An 18679-nucleotide genomic window follows, 5' to 3' on the forward strand; every position below is an offset into this window, starting at 1 on the left:
GCAGCAGCACCAGCAGCAGCAGCAGCAGCAGCAGCAGCAGCAGCAGCAGCAGCAGCAGCAGCAGCAGCAGCAGCAGCAGCAGCAGCGCAGCAGCAGCAGCAGCAGCAGCAGCACAGCAGCAGCAGCAGCAGCAGCAGCCAGCAGCAGCAGCAGCCAGCAGCAGCAGCAGCAGCAGCAGCAGCAGCAGCAGCAGCAGCAGCAGCAGCAGCAGCAGCAGCAGCAGCAGCAGCAGCAGCAGCAGCAGCAGCAGCAGCAGCAGCAGCAGCAGCAGCAGCAGCAGCAGCAGCAGCAGCAGCAGCAGCAGCAGCAGCAGCAGCAGATGTTCTCCCTGCTTGTATGAAGGGTCCCTGAGGTCCTCCCCAGATGTAAACATTGTATCATGGTTCTCGCTGCGTCCTGGTCTTCCTTGATGTGATCCCCTCGTATTTTGGGGAGGAGCTATATTTTCCCTGACTCTTAGGAGGCTGGGTTTAAATACCGTAGTAAAGTTTTACTACTACAACATGGATGTCAACCCTCTGTGTGTTATATTGGTCAAGAATGGCAGTAGGGGAGACAGGTTGCTTTTTCGTTATCCATACTCTGTTGATACAAAAATGGAGACAAAAGCTACAAGTAAGTTTATCGTTTTTACACAAGTGGCCCCCCTCAAGGAAGGTTCCTTGATGTTGGTGAGGGGCTCTTGATTTAGGGAATTGGATCTGTGCTCCAGTTCCCCAAATTAAGCCTGAATACCTTCCACATCCCCCCCCCCAGGCGCTGTATAATCTTCCGGGTTTAGCGCTTCCCCCTTGATTATAATAATAATAATCGGGTTTAGCGCTTCCCCTTGATTATAATAAATACACAAGTGACCCTTTTAAGGTGCCTTGATGCCGGTGAGGATAACGAGTGTCGATCCAAGGATCGAACCTGATTGCCTCGCATTCCTGAGCTGTACGACTCGTATGAGTTTAGCACTCCTCATAAATGTAATACCGTAAAAAAGTCTTATTTGAAGTATTAACCCAGAGGCTTAGTAACCCAGGATAACCCTGTGAGGTCACTGGCTTATTTCCATTGGGATTCCTTAATTTTTTTCCGAAAGATATGACCAACAGCAGTCGGCTGATGTTCAGATACCTACTTACTGTTAGGTGAACAGAGGCAACACATAATGGGAAACATGACCAACATTTATAGTTAGGTTAGGATTGAACCCAAGTCCTTCAGATATGAGCCAAAGGTGCTAGTAGCCACTTGAGCTGATAATAAAAAAAATGTGTATTCATAATGTCTGTACTGTAAATGCAGTGTACATAAAAGTTTCTTTTTCTCTTTTTGGCCATTGCTTATAGCTTGTGTGACATATCAGTCAGTGGCATGTTAGATTAGCTGGCAAATTTTGGCCCAAGTGGTGGAAGTTAATTTGATGCAACAGAATCTTGATTGTGTAACTGTTATAAATTCATGTGGCAGAGTTTTCTATGGTAGTGTTTGGGAGTTTCTTCAGATTGTACCCAGATTTTTATTTTTGGTGGTATGTAGAAATTGAGTTAATGTTTGGATTATTCTTTTCTTTGTGTATTTTGAGGTTTCACACCTTCTAATATGTGTTCGCTTTTCAGACTTCATGATGAAAGCACCTAATAGTCTGTACAGATAATCCAAAGATTCATCCCCTGCCCCTTTCCCTCAAGTTTGTCACAATAATAATAATAATAATAATATCTTTATTTACTACAAGTACATGTACATGGTATACAGGCCTAGCTGACATCACTGACATGCTACTATATAAGAAGCCCCTTGTTATGCAGAGCATTTCAGGCAAATTAGGTCAGTTTTGTCCCAGGATGTGACCCACACCGGTCGACTAACTCCCAGCGCTGTCTCTTCCTTTGAAGATGACACCCGAATTTGCATGACGGTGTCCTCCATTGAAGACACTGCAAGACTCTGGGTGGACATCACCCCAATCTTTAAATGAGCTGCAGAAAACAATATGAAGTTCAATGATGAGAAATTTCAATTACTCCGATATGGAAAACGTGAGGAAATTATGACTATCAAAGTATAAAACAAATTCCAACCACAAAATAGAGCATAAAACTTATGTAAAAGACCTGGGAGTGATAATGTCAGAGGATCTCACTTTCAAAGACCACAACATTGTATCAATCACATCTACTAGAAAAATGACAAGATGGATAATGAGAACCTTCAAAACTAGGGATGCCAAGCCCACGATGACGCTCTTCAGGTCACTTGTTCTATCAGGCTTGAATATTGCTCTACACTAACAGCACCTTTCAAGGCAGGTGAAATTGCTGACCTAGAAAATGTACAGAGAACCTTCATGGTGCACATAACTGTGATAAAACACCTTAATTTCTGGGAACACTTGAAGTTCCTCAATCTGTACTCCCTAGAATGCAGGCAGGAGAGATACATGATTATATACACTTGGAAAATCCTAGAAGGATTAGTACCCAACTTGCACACGAAAATCACTCCCTATGAAAGCAAAAGACTCAGCAGATGATGCAACATCCCCCCAATGAAATGCAGGGGTGCCACTAGCACAATAAGAGGCAACACAATAAATGTCAGGGGCCCAAGACTGTTCAACTGCCTCCCAGCATACACAAAGGGGATTGCTAATAGACCCCTGGTTGTCTTCAAGAAGGTGCTAGACATGCACCTAAAGTCAGTACCTGACCTGCTGGGCTGTGGTTCGTATGTCGGGTTGTGTGTGGCCAACAGTAACAGCCTGGTTGATCAGGCTCTGATCCACCATGAGGCCTGGTCACAGACAGGGCCACAGGGGCGTTGACCCCTATAAACCTCTCCAGGTATACTCCAAGTAAAGATTTGTCACCTTATGTCAATTTAGCTGAATAATTTCCCTCTCAACCAAACATAAAAGGGAGACTAACCAGTTTGACAATGTTTGGGTGGAGGTGACGCTTATGATGATTTCTATACTGACTACAGTGGTACAGTATTTTAATGTGTACGAAATATTTAAAGGCTAAATATAAAACCTCAAAACTTCAAGGGGTTACAAGATAGGCTAAATATAGCTTCAATATCTGTTTCAATGTCTAATATACAGCTCCAGATCTGTTGCCTCTGGTGAATTTTCAGTCCTGAAAATCAGGTTTGACACTACATGAAAATAAAAAAATTTGAAGGATTTAGTGTAATTATTGTTTTTCTGATAAAATATCTTAATAAATGTTATATTTACAGATAGACGATCTAACCCATATTCACTGATCAATGATGTGAACAAACTTACATCTCTAATAGCCCACACATCAAACATCTCCAATGGCAAACTTGTTGGCTTTAGTGATAAGGTATGAAATGGAATATTGATTATTTCCTTTTTGTATTTTATTTTTTCATATATTACATACAGTAGTAGCATAGTAAAGTTCCTCTTATTCTAACATATATGGAGGCCTAGCTATATTGCTCATTTAATATATCAGTGCTGTATGATCCTTATGGGCTTAGCACTTAGTTTTGATTATAATAATAATAATAATAATCTAACATATATGTATATTGCATTTCAGTACAGTGGAACCCCGGTTTTCATCTTTAATCCGTTCCAGAAAGTCAGCTGAAAACCGATTTGTGTGAAAATTGGAGTAATATTTCCCATAAGAAATAATGTAAATCCAATTAATCTGTTCCAGACACTCAAAAATATTAACAAAAAAATACATTTTATAGAGAATAAGTATAGTTTTACATACAGAAAATAATGAAAAATATATATAAATGACTAATAAGATGGATAAATGAACATTTAATATCACTTTTACCTTTGTTGAAGACTCCTGTTGGCGTATGGAAGACGGCGAGGAGGGGAGAGGGAGGAGAGGTTATTGTTTGGAAGGGGAATCCCCCACCATAAGGACCTCAGGTATCAAAGCCCTATCTGGGGTTACTGCCCTTCTTTGTCTTTTACTGGCACTTGGACCAGCTTGAAAGTCACTGGACCCCTGTCGCACAAAATATCTGTCCAGAGAGGCCTGTTTCTGGTGTCTCTAAGATTTGCCTAAAATGGGACAAGACATTGTCATTGAACATGTTGCTGGCATGGCTGGCAACAGCTTTGTTAGGGTGATATTTCTCCACAAAACTTTGCACCTCACTCTACTTTCCACAAATGTCCTTAATCGCTGAAGAAGGCACATTCTCCCCTCTCTCTTCCTCCTCTGAAGCAATTTCCTTAGCTAAGGTCTGTTGCTGTTCCTGATGAAGGTCTTGCAGCTCTTCAGTGGTTAGCGCTACCTTGTGATTGTCCACTGACACTTCCACATCTTGGCCACTCGCCTCCAACCACATGGGCTTCCCCAAAGACACAGTAGATTCCATAACAGGTGTAGGGTCGTCAGGGTCAGCTTCAAACCCTTCAAAATCCTTCTGGAGGACACAGTCTGGTCACAGTTTTCTCCAAAAAGAATTAATCGTCCTTGAAGTCATTCCCTGTCAAGTCTTATCTATAAGGCTTATGCAGTTGAGGATATTGAAGTGATTCCTCCAGAACTCTCTTAGGGTCAATTCAGTGTCTGCGGTCACTTCAAAGTATCTGTGAAACATTGGTTTGGTGTAGAGTTTTTTGAAGTTTGAAATGACCTGCTGGTCCATGGTGGCTTATTTAGCAGTTGCAAGCACAAAAAATAATGAATTATTATGAAATGTTTTGGATGAATGCACGGAGTATGCTCACTGAACAAGTAACAAAGGCAGACTGAGTCACAAACGTATGAGCAACCACATCCCGCGGGCAGGCAGACACATCTAGTGTGAACGATTTCTGAGCGGATGTACGAAAATGGGGAAAATTTTGCTGAAAAAAGTGGTCGAAAACTGAATTGTACGACAACCTGAATGGACAAAAACTGGGGTTCCACTGTACGTATTTTGTAAACCCATGTGCAATGTGTATTAAATGTATCACTGTATTTGACAAAGTTATTTGGCTATCTTATTTTTTTCAGATTATGTCGAATCTTTTTGCTGTGAAAAGTGAATTGTGCGATAGTAAATTTGAATTGAAAGTTAATGATGTGAGATTCGTTGGACACCCTGTACGCCTCGACCCCTCTACAACACACAGTCGTCCACAAGACAAGCGAAAGTCATCAACAATCATTCTTTTCAATATTGTCTTTGCATTAAAGGTGAATACTTCATTTTTATGAAAAATACAGTTTAATGTATAGGCAGAATTTAATATTACTTAATTTGTCATATATTAATTAGGTCAGCAGAATTTTATTAAACTTTCAGTACTAGCTTTGACATATAATACTGTAATATTTATTTTTAAATACAGGAAGGCCCCACTTATACGGCGGGTTAGGTTCCAGGCTACCGCCGTAAAGCGGAAATCGCCGTAAAGTGGAACACCCTTTTTTTCCACTTATAAATGCATACAAACACTAGATAACAAGTTTACACTAACATATATTAAGTTAGCAATAGAACCAGGCATCAAAAAACAATAAAAAGGTACAATACACACATAGTGCACTCATTACTTACCTTAAAATATTTATAGTCTTAATCTAGGGTGAGACAAGTAGTATTTATTGTAAGAAATCAAGTGTGGTATGTATTGTAATAGCCTCACCAGGCCACCCCACCCACACATACTATTCTATGATATTTAAGCATCCCAGAGCGATAAAATGTATATACAGTTCACTCATTACTTACCTTAAAATATTTGTAGTCTTAATGTAGGGTCAGGAGTAAGTAAATGAGATAAAACGAATAAATGAGAGAGAGAAAGAATGAGTACATGAGAGGGGGCAGGCGCAGTTATGTAAACAAACCAGGGGAAGGTAAGTTTTGTAAACAAACGAAATGTACACGTCTGGTTTGTGTACAAGTTACATTGTGTACAGGTTGTCTCTACATTGATACGGTAGAATTAATAAAGAAGAACACTCCCATTCTCATGTAACATCATTTTGAGAAGAAATGAAGCTCTGAGTGAAGGCAATGGAAATAAGTCACACTGACTTTTTTGGGTTATCCTAGGTTCTCTACACGTATGTTGTTATGTATGATAATCTATGTAACTGTATTTGTGTATACCTGAATAAACTTACTTACATACATACGAAAGGAATAATTTTCTACAGTTACCCCCAGTAACACATTTACTCTTATGTTAGATTAGAGAAAATGTTATTCTTGCCGTCACTTGTACAAGTTATGTGGCTCCCACATCTTATATTTATTTATTCTATTGTGGGGTGTATTTATCATCTTTTTATGTTATGTATCGTGTTTATTATATAATTTTGAAAAAAATATCATGGATGGATTAATGAAAATGTGTATATTACCGTAATATACGACATTTAATGAGACTCGGTATTGTTATTATCACCACTTGTGCAAGTCGTCTGCTACGACATCTCACATTTGTTTATTTATTCTACTGTGGGGTGTATTTATCTTATTTATATGTTATGCATCGTGTTTATTATATAATTTTGAAAAAAATATCATGGATGGATTAATGAAAATGTGTATATTACCGTAATATACGACATTTAATGAGACTCAGTATTGTTATTATCACCACTTGTGCAAGTCGTCTGCTACGACATCTCACATTTATTTATTCTACTGTGGGGTGTATTTATCTTATTTATATGTTATGCATCGTGTTTATTATATAATTTTGAAAAAAATATCATGGATGGATTAATGAAAATGTGTATATTACCGTAATATATGACATTTAATGAGACTCAGTATTGTTATTATCACCACTTGTGCAAGTCGTCTGCTACGACATCTCACATTTGTTTATTTATTCTACTGTGGGGTGTATTTATCTTATTTATATGTTATGCATCGTGTTTATTATATAATTTTGAAAAAAATATCATGGATGGATTAATGAAAATGTGTATATTAACGTAATATACGACATTTAAATGACTCGATGTATGTAAGTTTATTTAGGTACAGGTATACATAAGTATAATTATCAGAGTATATATAAAATATGAAATAACTTTTAAAAACATTTGAAATTTTGGAGTTTCCAGACAAAATGGAGAGACTTAGTGCTTACTGAGCTCATGGAGAATGTAAACAAACAGGGTGGGGCACGGTGACCGTATTAGAAAGTCAGGTGGGGGGAGCCGTATAGTGAGTTTTGGTTATAATTTGAAATGTCCGTATTAGCGGAACGCCGTAAAGCGGAACGCCGTAAAGCGGGGCCCTCCTGTACCTGAATATGAGCTGTAGATAGATATACATATGCAAAGTACAGTATGCATAAATATAAAAATACTGTACAGTCTCTCCTCACTTAGTGACGTAATCATTTACCGACGACTGAGACGATGAGCTCTGACCAGTATGCATACCTAAATAATGTATACTAGAGCTGATTTCCTCTATTCTGTTTACTACAATGTATAGTACACTATAAACACTTAAAAATTTACTAAAAATGTTATAAATGGTGCAAAGGTGACATTAAAACAATATCAGAGATAGTTGACACAAACTCACTAACTTATAGTATACTCCCTGCTTAGCGACGAATTCGTTCACCAATGTGGTCTCAGGAACAGAACTCCATCGTTAAGTGAGAGGTTGTACTGTATAGATCAAGCTATGGTGCCTCTGGTTCTCAGGAATTAATGTTAAAAATTAGACTATAAAAAATAAGCAGAGTTTCTCCTCATTTTATTACACAACATTGTGCTTCATATTTTCATATTTTTGTTTCATCGTGGCAGTTCATTTTGTGTCCAGTTCATACTGTACATGTTTCCTCCATTTACAGTCATATATTTATATAGTATTATTATTATTATTATAATCAAAAAGAAGCGCTAAGCCACAAGGACTATACAGCGCTGCAGGGCAGGAAGGAAGTGAGGGCATCAGGTGGCAAAAGGGAGATGGATGAGCAACAGGTTACGGATAACAGCGGGGCAGTGGATGGTGAAAGGGTAAAGGGCAGCAAGAGACTGAACCAGAAAGGGCTGAGGGGAGTGCGAAAAGTATCATCAGAGTTTGTGGAGTAAATCGGTCGTTGTCAAGAAGTCAATGAGAGAGTCAGGATTAAAGGAGGGTCCATCAGCAAGAAGGGAAGGTAAAGAGAGAGTAGTAGAACGAAGACGACGTTGGAGGTAAATTCTGCGTGCTCGTTGATAGAGAGGGCAGTCTAACAGAATGTGGCTAATCGATACTGGAACTTGACACTGCTCACAGAGAGGAACAGGGTGCCTCTCCATGAGATACCCATGAGTAAGACGAGTGTGGCCAATGCGAAGGCGGGAGAGAGTGGTCTCCCAACTTCGGCACTGATGACAAGAAGACGGCCAGTAACCTATGCTCGGTTTAACAGAATGAAGTTTGTTACCGAGCAGAGTTGACCAACGTTGTTGCCAACGGGTGCGAAGGTGGGTAGCTATTGCAGCAAAATAGTCCAGAAATGGAACACCTCGATAGGAAATTGGTAGGTCATATACTGCTGACCGCGCAGCAGTGTCTGCCTGTTCATTGCCCTGTACGTCGACATGACCAGGGACCCAACAAAAAACAATATCTTTATGTTTGGTAGAGATACGGCGTAGCCAAAGTTGGATACGGAGAACTAGGGGATGAGATGTATCAAATTTTCGTATAGCCTGTAGAGCACTAAGGGAGTCTGAGACTACTACAAATGATGACACAGGCATAGATGCAATACGAATAAGTGCTGCAAGAATGGCATACAGTTCAGCAGTAAAAATGCTAGCTGAAGATAGTAAATGCCCTCGTACGACGCTGTCCGGAAACACTGCTGCGAATCCGACGCCGTCTGAAGACTTAGAGCCATCTGTGTACACAGCGGTGGCATGAGAATGGGAGTGGAAGTGATCAAGAAAAAGAGAGCGGGAAGCCACCGTAGGCAGTTGAGCTTTCGAGCAAGGGAGTGAGAAAGAACAGACCCGAACAGCTGGAACTTCCCAGGGGGGCAGGGAAAAGTGAGATGCTACATGAACATATAAAGGTGGTAACTGAAGGGAAGACAAGAGTGAATGTAGGCGAAGAGAAAAGGGACGGAGCAAACAGGGGCGGCGAACGAATAAAGAATGTCTACTAATATCGGTGACCATTCTATAAATGGAAGGATTGTGTAGATCGTGAGAGCGTACATAGTAACGAAGGCAATGGGCATCACGGCGATCAGACAAGGATGGAACATTTGCTTCTGTATAGAGGCTCTCAACAGGGGAAGAGCGATAAGCACCAAGGCACAAACGTAAGCCTTGGTGATGGATAGAGTTAAGGCTAGAGAGAGTAGCAGGAGAGGCCGCGGAATAAATCTGGTCACCATAATCGAGTTTCGATAAAACGAGGGCTGAATGTAGGCGAAGCAGAGTTCGACGATCAGCTCCCCAGGAAAGATGAGCAAGGGTTTTAAGAAGGTTTAGCCGGCTGTGACAAGTTGAATTCAGAGAGGTAATGTGAGGTTTCCAGGTTAACCGACGGTCAAAGAGAAGGCCTAGAAACCTGACTGTATCACGTTCGGGGATACGGGAGCCATAGAGATACAAAGGATGATCGGAGATAACAGAGCGTCTAGTGAAAGTAATTTGGTGAGTTTTGGTACTTGAAAATTTAAACCCATGTGTGGTGGCCCAAGTGGAAACACGGTCGACCGCATGCTGGAGAGAAACTGCAATAAGGTGACAGTCAGCGCCTGCACAAGCAATAGCGAAGTCATCAACATAGAGTGATGACCAAATATTGGGTGGAAGAACAGAGGCCAAATCATTTATAGCAAGGAGAAAAAGTGTTGTGCTTAGAACACATCCCTGAGGGACACCTTCAGCTTGGACGAAGTCCGGGGAAAGAACATTATTGACTCGAACACGGAAATGTCTGTCAGTTAAAAAGTTCTTAAGGAAGGATGGTAGATTGCCTCGGAGGCCTAAGGAATGGGCCTGGGCCAAAATATTATACCTCCAAGTTGTGTCATATGCCTTCTCAAGGTCAAAAAATATGGCAATAACTGAGTGATTATTCGCAAAGGCATTACGAACATACGTATCCAAGCGTAGTAAGGGGTCTATGGTAGAACGACCCTTACGAAAGCCATATTGACTAGCGGAGAGGCTGTTGTGAGTCTCTAAATAACACATTAAACGTCGATTTACGAGGCGTTCCATCACTTTGCAAACTGCACTTGTAAGAGCGATGGGGCGATAGTGGGAGGCATCATGTCCTGTAGTACCCGGTTTGCGGAAAGGGAGAACAATGGCAGATTTCCACAGCTGGGGAAGAACTCCTTGTGCCCAAATAAGATTGAAGAGGTGTAAGAGGACTACAAGGGCTGACCGATGTAAATGTTGTAACATACGAATATGAATGTCATCAGGCCCAGCTGCCGATGATCGGCAAGCTGAGAGCGTTGCCTCCAGTTCTTGAAGTGTAAAAGGCACATTATACTGTTCTTCTCCGAGAGAAGAAAAGTCCAAGGGTACTAACTCTCTGGCAGACTTTGAGGAAAGAAACGAGGGGCATAGATGGAGCCCTCGGGAAATACGGACCAGATGTGTGCCAAGTTCAATGGCAACGTCGAGAGGGTTTGCTATATCAACACCAGTGACCCGTAGAACAGGAGCCGGGTCAGGAGAGTATTTACCACTCAATTTCCTCACTTTTTTCCAGACTGCACTCATAGAAGAAGCAGAGGTGATGGTGGAAACATAGTCTCGCCAACAAGTGCGTTTAGCTTCACGGATGACACGGCGAGCGATCGCACGCTTCTGCTTAAAATCAACAAGTCTCTCAGCGGTTCTATTGTACCGGTACCTGCCCCATGCAGCACGTTTCAAACGTACTGCACGAGCACAAGCAGGAGACCACCAAGGCACGCACTTCTGAGAATGCCTGCCTGAGGTTTGGGGTATAGAATGAGAAGCTGCGGTATAAACTGATGTCGAGAAGATGTGTAGGAGCTCATCAATGGAGGATGAAGAAGGAACCTCACTAAAAGCAGTGAGGTGTGAGTAAAGATCCCAATTTGCCCGATCAAATTGCCAGCGAGGGCTACGGGAAGGTGGTGAATAGGAAGGAGAAGTAAGAATGATCGGAAAATGATCGCTGTCATGTAAGTCTGGTAGAACAGACCAGGTGAAGTCTAGTGCAGTGGAGGAAGAGCAGACTGATAGATCGATGCAAGAGAGAGTATGAGTACGAGGATCAAAATGGGTGGGAGTACCCGTATTTAAAACATGGAGGGGGTGAGAGGCAAGAAAAGCCTCCAACTGAATGCCACGTGAGTCACAATGAGACCCCCCCCAGAGGAAATGGTGGGCATTAAAATCACCAAGTAACAGAAGTGGTGGTGGTAAGGATGAAACAAGAAAGGCAAAGTCTGGGATAGAAAATGCTCGAGAAGGAGAGAGATATAAAGAACATATTGTAAACCACTTATTCAAGTGGATACGGGCTGCAGTGTAATGCAGCGAGGTATGGACAAATAGTTGACAGTACGGAATATCATTGCGTAGAAGAAGGGCACTTTCATTAAAGGTCCCATCTGAGAAAGGATCCGAAGAATACAATAAATTATAGCCTGAGATAGGTTGGAAAACAGCCGAGTGTAATTTTGGTTCTTGTAAGCAAGCACCAACAGGGGAAAACCTGGAAAGCAACATCTGAAGCTCACCCCGATTACCCCTGAGGCCGCGGATATTCCACTGTAAATAGGCCATGATTGGCGATGAAGAAAATATCAGGAATCTGTAGGTAAAGGCACCTACGGACTAGAGGGGTTAGAAAAGTCAACGTGTGGTGGCATTGGAAGATGTTCAAGTAGCGAAGGAACGGAGCGTTGCGAAGAATGGGGTTGTGAAGATGGAGGAGAGGGAAGAGAAGGAACAGGAAGTGAATCAGTGTCCATTGAAGGTTTAGTCTCTGCAATATATTCTGAAATGGCTTCAAGTGTTTCTGAATTCAAAGATGTATGGGAAACCATATTGGAGATAGGAGGAGGAGGGTGAGTAAAGATTGGGACAGTAATGGACTGTACCAAAGTAGAGGGGGAGGGAAAAGTGTAAGGGACTGGAGATGAAGTGTGGGGGGGGACAGAAGAGGTAGAAACCTGGGAGGTGACAGAAGAGGGAGAAACTTGGGAGGGGACGGGGGTGGAAGGCATAGTACGAGGAGGAGGGTGAATCTCCACACTTGTAATAGAGCCAGAGAGAGGGGAAGAACTAGGTACAGAGACTGGAAAGGTAACGTGTGGAGATGGAAGAAGGGAAGGAAGGGGCAAAGAAGATTTGAGCAATGTGGATTTTTTGGACTTCTGAGTAGAGGGGCGATTGGTATTAGGTGTCGTACGAGGTCTTGTCGATACTGGGGCTTGTGAGGAAGGACGCGAAGATGTGAGAACAGACTGAGTTGTAGTCGGGACGTCAGAGCCAAGGACAGCAAAAGGATTAGATGCCGTAGTGGCTATGGGAGGGGTAACAACAGAGGAGGCTGCAGAAGATGGGACCCCAGAAGTGGGGGGACGTTTGGAAACACGAGAATAAGAAACACGGGGTAGTCTCCCTTGGAGGCGGAGATGAGTAACTGCCATAGCATAAGGGAGACCTTCTGCCTCTTTGAGGCAACGGATTTCACGTTCATTTAAGTAGACCTGGCAACGGCGGGAGTACGAAGGGTGAGCGTCATTACAATTAAGGCAAGATGGAGGTTGACTGCAAGATGTATTAGAATGGTTGTCGGCACCACAGACTGGGCATTCGGCCATAGATCTGCAATATTTCGCTGGGTGACCAAAACGCCAGCAATTTCTACATTGTTGCGGTGTAGGTATCACCTTTCGAACTTGTAACCGATGTCCCGCGACATATACAGAGGACGGGAGTTCTCGGCTGTCAAAAGTTAAACGAGCCACATTGCAAGGGTAACGTCTCCGCCCCCGGGCAGGAAGGACATAAGTGTCTACTTTGAGGATTGGGAGATCCTGGAGTTCCAGCTGTTCAAAAATATCATTGCCACATGACTGGAAATTCTGTTGGACTATGGTATGGGGCAGAATGACAGTACCACTACAAGAATTGAGAGAAAGATGTTTTTCAATAGTGATAGGAGTAGTATCGATATTCGAAAGGAGAGAAAGATCATGAGCTTGGGTAGCATTCTGGACAGTGACGATGCGTGTACCGCTCTTGAGAGCGTGAAATGAAATATCTCTGCCAACATGACGCAGGAGCGCTTTGGCAATACTATGGTCAGAAAGGTAGGCAGAAGAAGAAGTTGGTCTTAAAGTAAAGAATTTAGTCCATTGTGTGGTCCGAAACTGAGCGTGGAGAGGGAGTGCTTGACGTGTCGGTCGTTTCCGAGTAGAATGGGAAGGTAACGACGGAGCATCATCAGGAGATTGACGTTGGCGTTTAGGAGTAGGACCGGAGTTGGTCCGGCAGGAAATGGGTGGGCGATTCGAAAATTGCCGTACCGTAGAGGGAGAAGCCGGAAGCATAGTCAAAGGAGAGCGGAGTTCAGACAAATCGAAGGAGTCAGTCGAAGCCCCGGTACCTGAAGCGGGTGAGGAAACAGCACCAGCAAGAGGTACAGGGGCATCAGGAGTGTCCGAAGAGTGGTCTAAACACAAGGCAGGGTCAGAATGGGGTGCGGTATCAAGAAGGGGCCCGGGGGTAGTGGTTTCATGGACTAGGGCTGCCATGGTTAGGTTACTCCTTTGCTTTTTGTTTTTAAGAAAAAAAAAGAAAGAAGAAAAGAAAATAAAAATAAAAAAAAGAATAAAAAAAGGGGGGAGCGGGGAGGAATAGTTCCCAGGAGGAATGAAAGGGCCGGAAATCCCCCTCCGCGCCCAAGAGGACTCGACACCGCTAGTAGCGCAGATGCAGCATGGAACCCGTGCCATACCCTACCCTTCATGCCAGTAAACCAGCAATCTGGGATAGCAACCTCACATCTGCCGAGCTACCTCGGTGGACAAAAGAGAGGGCGGCCGGATATCCGCCACAAAGCATACCTCCTTCAGCCACCACCCCCGGAATCCGAAAGGTGGCTTCCAGAGATACACCCGTCGCCCAAAAGACACCCAAAGCCACTCCGGGATACCGGAGAGGGATCGGGACATCCCTAGGCAATCCAGATTCCACGGCAAACTACGCCACCGCCAAGAAACCTCAACGGAATGGGATGGACCCCGGTGTCCTTTCCCCTACCTAGGAACTAGCGCGCCTGTGGGAGAAATCACGAAGGCTAAAAAGAGGAAGGGCAAAAGGGAGGGGTGAGGAGGAGGAGGAGGAATGGAAAAAGGGGAGGATGGGGAGGATGGGATAGGGGAGGGGAGAATGGGGGGTAATTAGGTTCGGTCTGAGGAAGAAGACCGACAGGGCTAATTCCTCAGACCAAGAGCCTCTTCACCACGCCAAGGAGCCCCCCTTGAAGAGGATTTATATAGTAACCATGTTATATTTTTCACTTGATCTACTATTTTATGCATTCATGTAGCATATAATGGCTATCTACTGTACTGCATGTCGTAAGAAGTGACTAAAATGCCAGGAGTAAGGGGCTACTAACCCCTTCTATATAAATTACTAACTATAAAAAGAAAAATTTTCATTTTTTCTTTTTAGGTCACCCTGCCTCGGTGGGATGTGGTAGTGCATTAAAAAAGAAAGACTTATGTTTCTTCTTTTTTGGGTTACCCTGCCATGGTGAGAGATGGCTGGTGTGTTAAAAAAATTTATACAGTACTGTTATGCAGTGAAATGCAAAAAAAAACAGTCTCTGAGGATTTTCTTCAAGTTTATTTTCATAAGCATATTTTTAGATTAATATTTTTGATGCAGTCCTGTATTTCCAGTATTCATCCTGAGTTTTATGTTGCCATCTTAGTTATGACTCAAAAACTCTCAAAACTGATCAAATAAAAGTACAGTGGACCCCCGGCTTACGATATTATTTCATTCCAGAAGTATGTTCAGGTGCCATTACTGAACGAATTTGTTCCCATATGGAATATTGTGAATTAGATCAGTCCATTTCAGACCCCCAAACATACACGTACAAATGCACTTTCATAAATACGCTTGCATAATTGGTCGCATTGGGAGCTGATCGTAAAGCGGGGGTCCACTGTATACAGTGGACCCCCGCTTTACGATCACCTCCCAATGCAACCAATTATGTAAGTGTATTTATGTAAATGCGTTTGTACGTGTATGTTTGGGGGTCTGAAATGGACTAATCTAATTCACAATATTCCTTATGGGAACAAATTCGTTCAGTAATGGCACCTGAACATACTTCTGGAATGAAATAATATCGTAAACCGGGGGTCCACTGTATTATGTTATTTAATGTAACAGTTATTTGCAGGCAACCTTAAACCATGATGTTGTGAATTGCTACCATGATCTGAGTATGAGGCTTGGGTTGGCTCTGCGTCATGAAGAGTACCGCTGCCAATTTCTCTCATCTGAAGCTAAGATTATGCTTGCAGCTCATGATGAGGTATTAGAATTATTGTTACTTAAGTTTTCTATTTATTTTTATGCAGTACATATAGTATATTCTTCATGGGAAAGTGGAACAGAATTCTTCCTCCTCAAGCCATGCATGTCATAAGAGGCGACTAAAATGACGGGAGCAAGGGGCTAGTAATCCCTTCTCCAGTATATACGTGTATTAACAAATTTAAAAGGAGAAACTTTCGTTTTTCCTTTTGGATCACCCCGCCTTGGTGGGATTCGGCCAGTTTGTTGAAAGAAAGATATATTAAAACCATGTTATTAATTTTTTAAGAACCACCACCACAAGCACCACCATAACAACCACCATGACAGGCACCACCTCCTCCTCCTCCTCCTCCTCCTCCTCTCTCTTCCTCTCCTCTCCTCCCTCTTCCTCTCCTTTCTTCCCTCTTCTCCCTCCTTTTCCTTCTTCTCCTCCTCCTCCTCCCTCCTCTTCCTATTGTCATTATTCTTCTTTGTCTTCTACTGGTACTGCTCATTTCATTTTTTCTTTTCAATTTTCTTTTTTTCTTTCTTTCCTTTTCTATTCTGTCCTGTTCTTTTCTTTTCTTCCATGTTTCCTTCCCTTTCCAAACCTCCCTTACCTGCTGCCTTACCCATTTTACACCATTGACTCAATGTAATACATAACAGATACCTCCCCACCATTTATATTGAAGCATATAGTGTATTGTAAAACAAAGTGAAGACAATGTATAGTGTATTATAAAACAAAGTGAAGACACTGTATAGTGTATTATAAAACAAAGTGAAGGCACTGTATAGTGTATTGTAAAACAAAGTGAAGACACTGTATAGTGTATTATAAAACAAAGTGAAGACACTGTATAGTGTATTATAAAACAAAATGAAGGCACTGTATAGTGTATTGTAAAACAAAGTGAAGACACTGTATAGTGTATTATAAAACAAAGTGAAGACACTGTATAGTGTATTATAAAACAAAGTGAAGGCACTGTATAGTGTATTGTAAAACAAAGTGAAGACACTGTATAGTGTATTATAAAACAAAGTGAAGACACTGTATAGTGTATTATAAAACAAAGTGAAGGCACTGTATAGTGTATTATAAAACAAAGTGAAGACACTGTATAGTGTATTATAAAACAAAGTGAAGACACTGTATAGTGTATTATAAAACAAAGTGAAGACACTGTATAGTGTATTATAAAACAAAGTGAAGACACTGTATAGTGTATTATAAAACAAAGTGAAGACACTGTATAGTGTATTATAAAACAAAGTGAAGACACTGTATAGTGTATTGTAAAACAAAGTGAAGACACTGTATAATCTTTATATTCACTAGACTTTCCTAACCTCAGTAGTACAACCTCAGTTTACATTTCCTTACTTTTATTAGTTTGCTTTTTCACAATAGCCATAACATCTGGACAGTTTTTGGAATATTACTATACCCAATTTTTTGCAACTTCCTATAATTCTTTCTTTAAATATTTTGTAATTTCTTTAGTAAACAGTCACAGGCTTAGTATTAGTGATCAAAATTCATTTCAGTTACAAAATAACTTTTTTCTGTGTGTGGTTTCTCAGGCTTCCCAGCTGCCAGAGGATGGTCAAGTCTCACCATTTCAGCTAATCTTGGACCGAAGCCTGCTTGCTCGGCACCTCAGGCAAGTTTATGAAGAGTGAGTGTCAGCAGTCAGAATCAAAATTTTTTTTACAAAACAATATGGTACATGGGTAGGTAATTTTAAGGATAATATTGATAGGATCACCTGAAGATTTGTTTCCCCTCTTTCCTTCCCTCTGTCCTAAGGAAAACAGTTAGTTATGAAAATTTTCAACTTTTCCTCTTAATGTCAATATTAATTTATTACATACCTTTCTAAGCAAATTTTTTAATATCCATACATTATTTGGTTTAGGTAGCATTGCTGTCTATTAATTCTTTTAATTGGTTATAACATAACAATAATGCTGATAAACTCAATCATTTTTTTTTCCCACCTAGGCTGGGTGACCCAAAAAAGAAAGAAAATCTCCAAAATAAAAATACTTTCATCATTCAACACTTTCACCACACTCATACATAATCACTGTTTTTGCAGAGGTGCCCAGATACAACAGTTTAGAAGCATATATAAAGATACAGTATAAAAAGTGACCTGAAATAATATAATAAACTCAATAATACAAGTGATAAAAGCTTTGAAGCATGAACAGAGACCAACCGAGCAAACTGCATTTTAGATGCATTTGATAATGAAAGAATGCTCTTTTTCCACCTGCCAGCAATTTTCACTTATCACAAGGGGTCAGGAACCTAAGAGCCATGCAAACAGGGTCCTCCTGTATGTAGTGTTTTTGGCTGCCCCTATGTTATGCTCTCTCAACCAGAGTCAGGTAAGAGGTACATTGAATCAGAATTAAATAAACCATACTGCTTGGCAGTCTTAGGTTATTAACCTCTGGGATTAATAAGCCAAAGAAGGTTGTTGTCATTCAGCTTTCTCCTGGTCTGAATTATAGTGCTCACTTTTCATGTACGTACATGCTATATTTACTCTCATAATCTCGTTTAATGTAATATTGTGTAATATGGTTCATTAGATTATATCTTATTTTACATCAGTACAGATATAATAGTGCTTTTATTATTCCTTGAAATTGAAATTAACTTAGTTTAAAAATTTGTTTCTCTCTCTCTTAATTTTCAAAACAAGTTGTGAATAATCCTGTAGTGTAAAGTATCTATCATAATGTTCTCTTGTTAGTATAGGTACAAAGTTTCCTGAATACATAATGATCTTTTGAAGCCACAGTTTCTTTAATTTTTCTTCAGGTTGTGTGGATCAGGTATTGTTCAACTTCGACTCAACAAATGGATAGAAGTTAGCTTTTGTTTGCCACAGAAAGTTCATCACAGTTTAGCAACTGGTCGGCCAGTTGATGTAAGTTTTATTGTTGCACCAGTAATTTTTTCTATTATCATTACAATATTTTTTTTTTTTTGTCAGGCATTTATTTTGAATGTCAAACAGATGCCAGTATATTTCTGTCTTTTGTGTTGTCTGATAGGTGTAATAGAAATGAGAAAAGTGTTTGCATATTCTGTTGCCTTATTCCAGTTGAGGGTTGTTGATTTACACTTAAGAATAAAT

General features: G+C 41.1%; 1 protein-coding gene across 2 annotated transcripts in view; it reads left to right on the forward strand.

Moving 5' to 3' along the window:
- The first annotated feature begins 322 nt into the window (after positions 1 to 322).
- LOC128690746 (GATOR1 complex protein NPRL3-like) overlaps positions 323 to 18679 on the forward strand; it is a 47421-nt gene continuing 29064 nt past the window's right edge. Inside the window, exons 1-6 of one of the 2 annotated variants that reach the window (XM_070088272.1) lie at positions 323 to 615; positions 3235 to 3344; positions 5001 to 5183; positions 15400 to 15534; positions 17109 to 17203; positions 18361 to 18469. In XM_070088272.1, the coding sequence (XP_069944373.1) occupies positions 504 to 615; positions 3235 to 3344; positions 5001 to 5183; positions 15400 to 15534; positions 17109 to 17203; positions 18361 to 18469 (744 nt within the window). In that variant the 5' untranslated portion in view covers positions 323 to 503. The remainder of the gene's footprint in view (positions 616 to 3234; positions 3345 to 5000; positions 5184 to 15399; positions 15535 to 17108; positions 17204 to 18360; positions 18470 to 18679) is intronic. The other variant, XM_070088273.1, reaches the window with a different exon arrangement.

This window comes from Cherax quadricarinatus, chromosome 24 (assembly GCF_038502225.1).
Source record: "Cherax quadricarinatus isolate ZL_2023a chromosome 24, ASM3850222v1, whole genome shotgun sequence".
NCBI lineage: Eukaryota > Metazoa > Arthropoda > Malacostraca > Decapoda > Parastacidae > Cherax > Cherax quadricarinatus.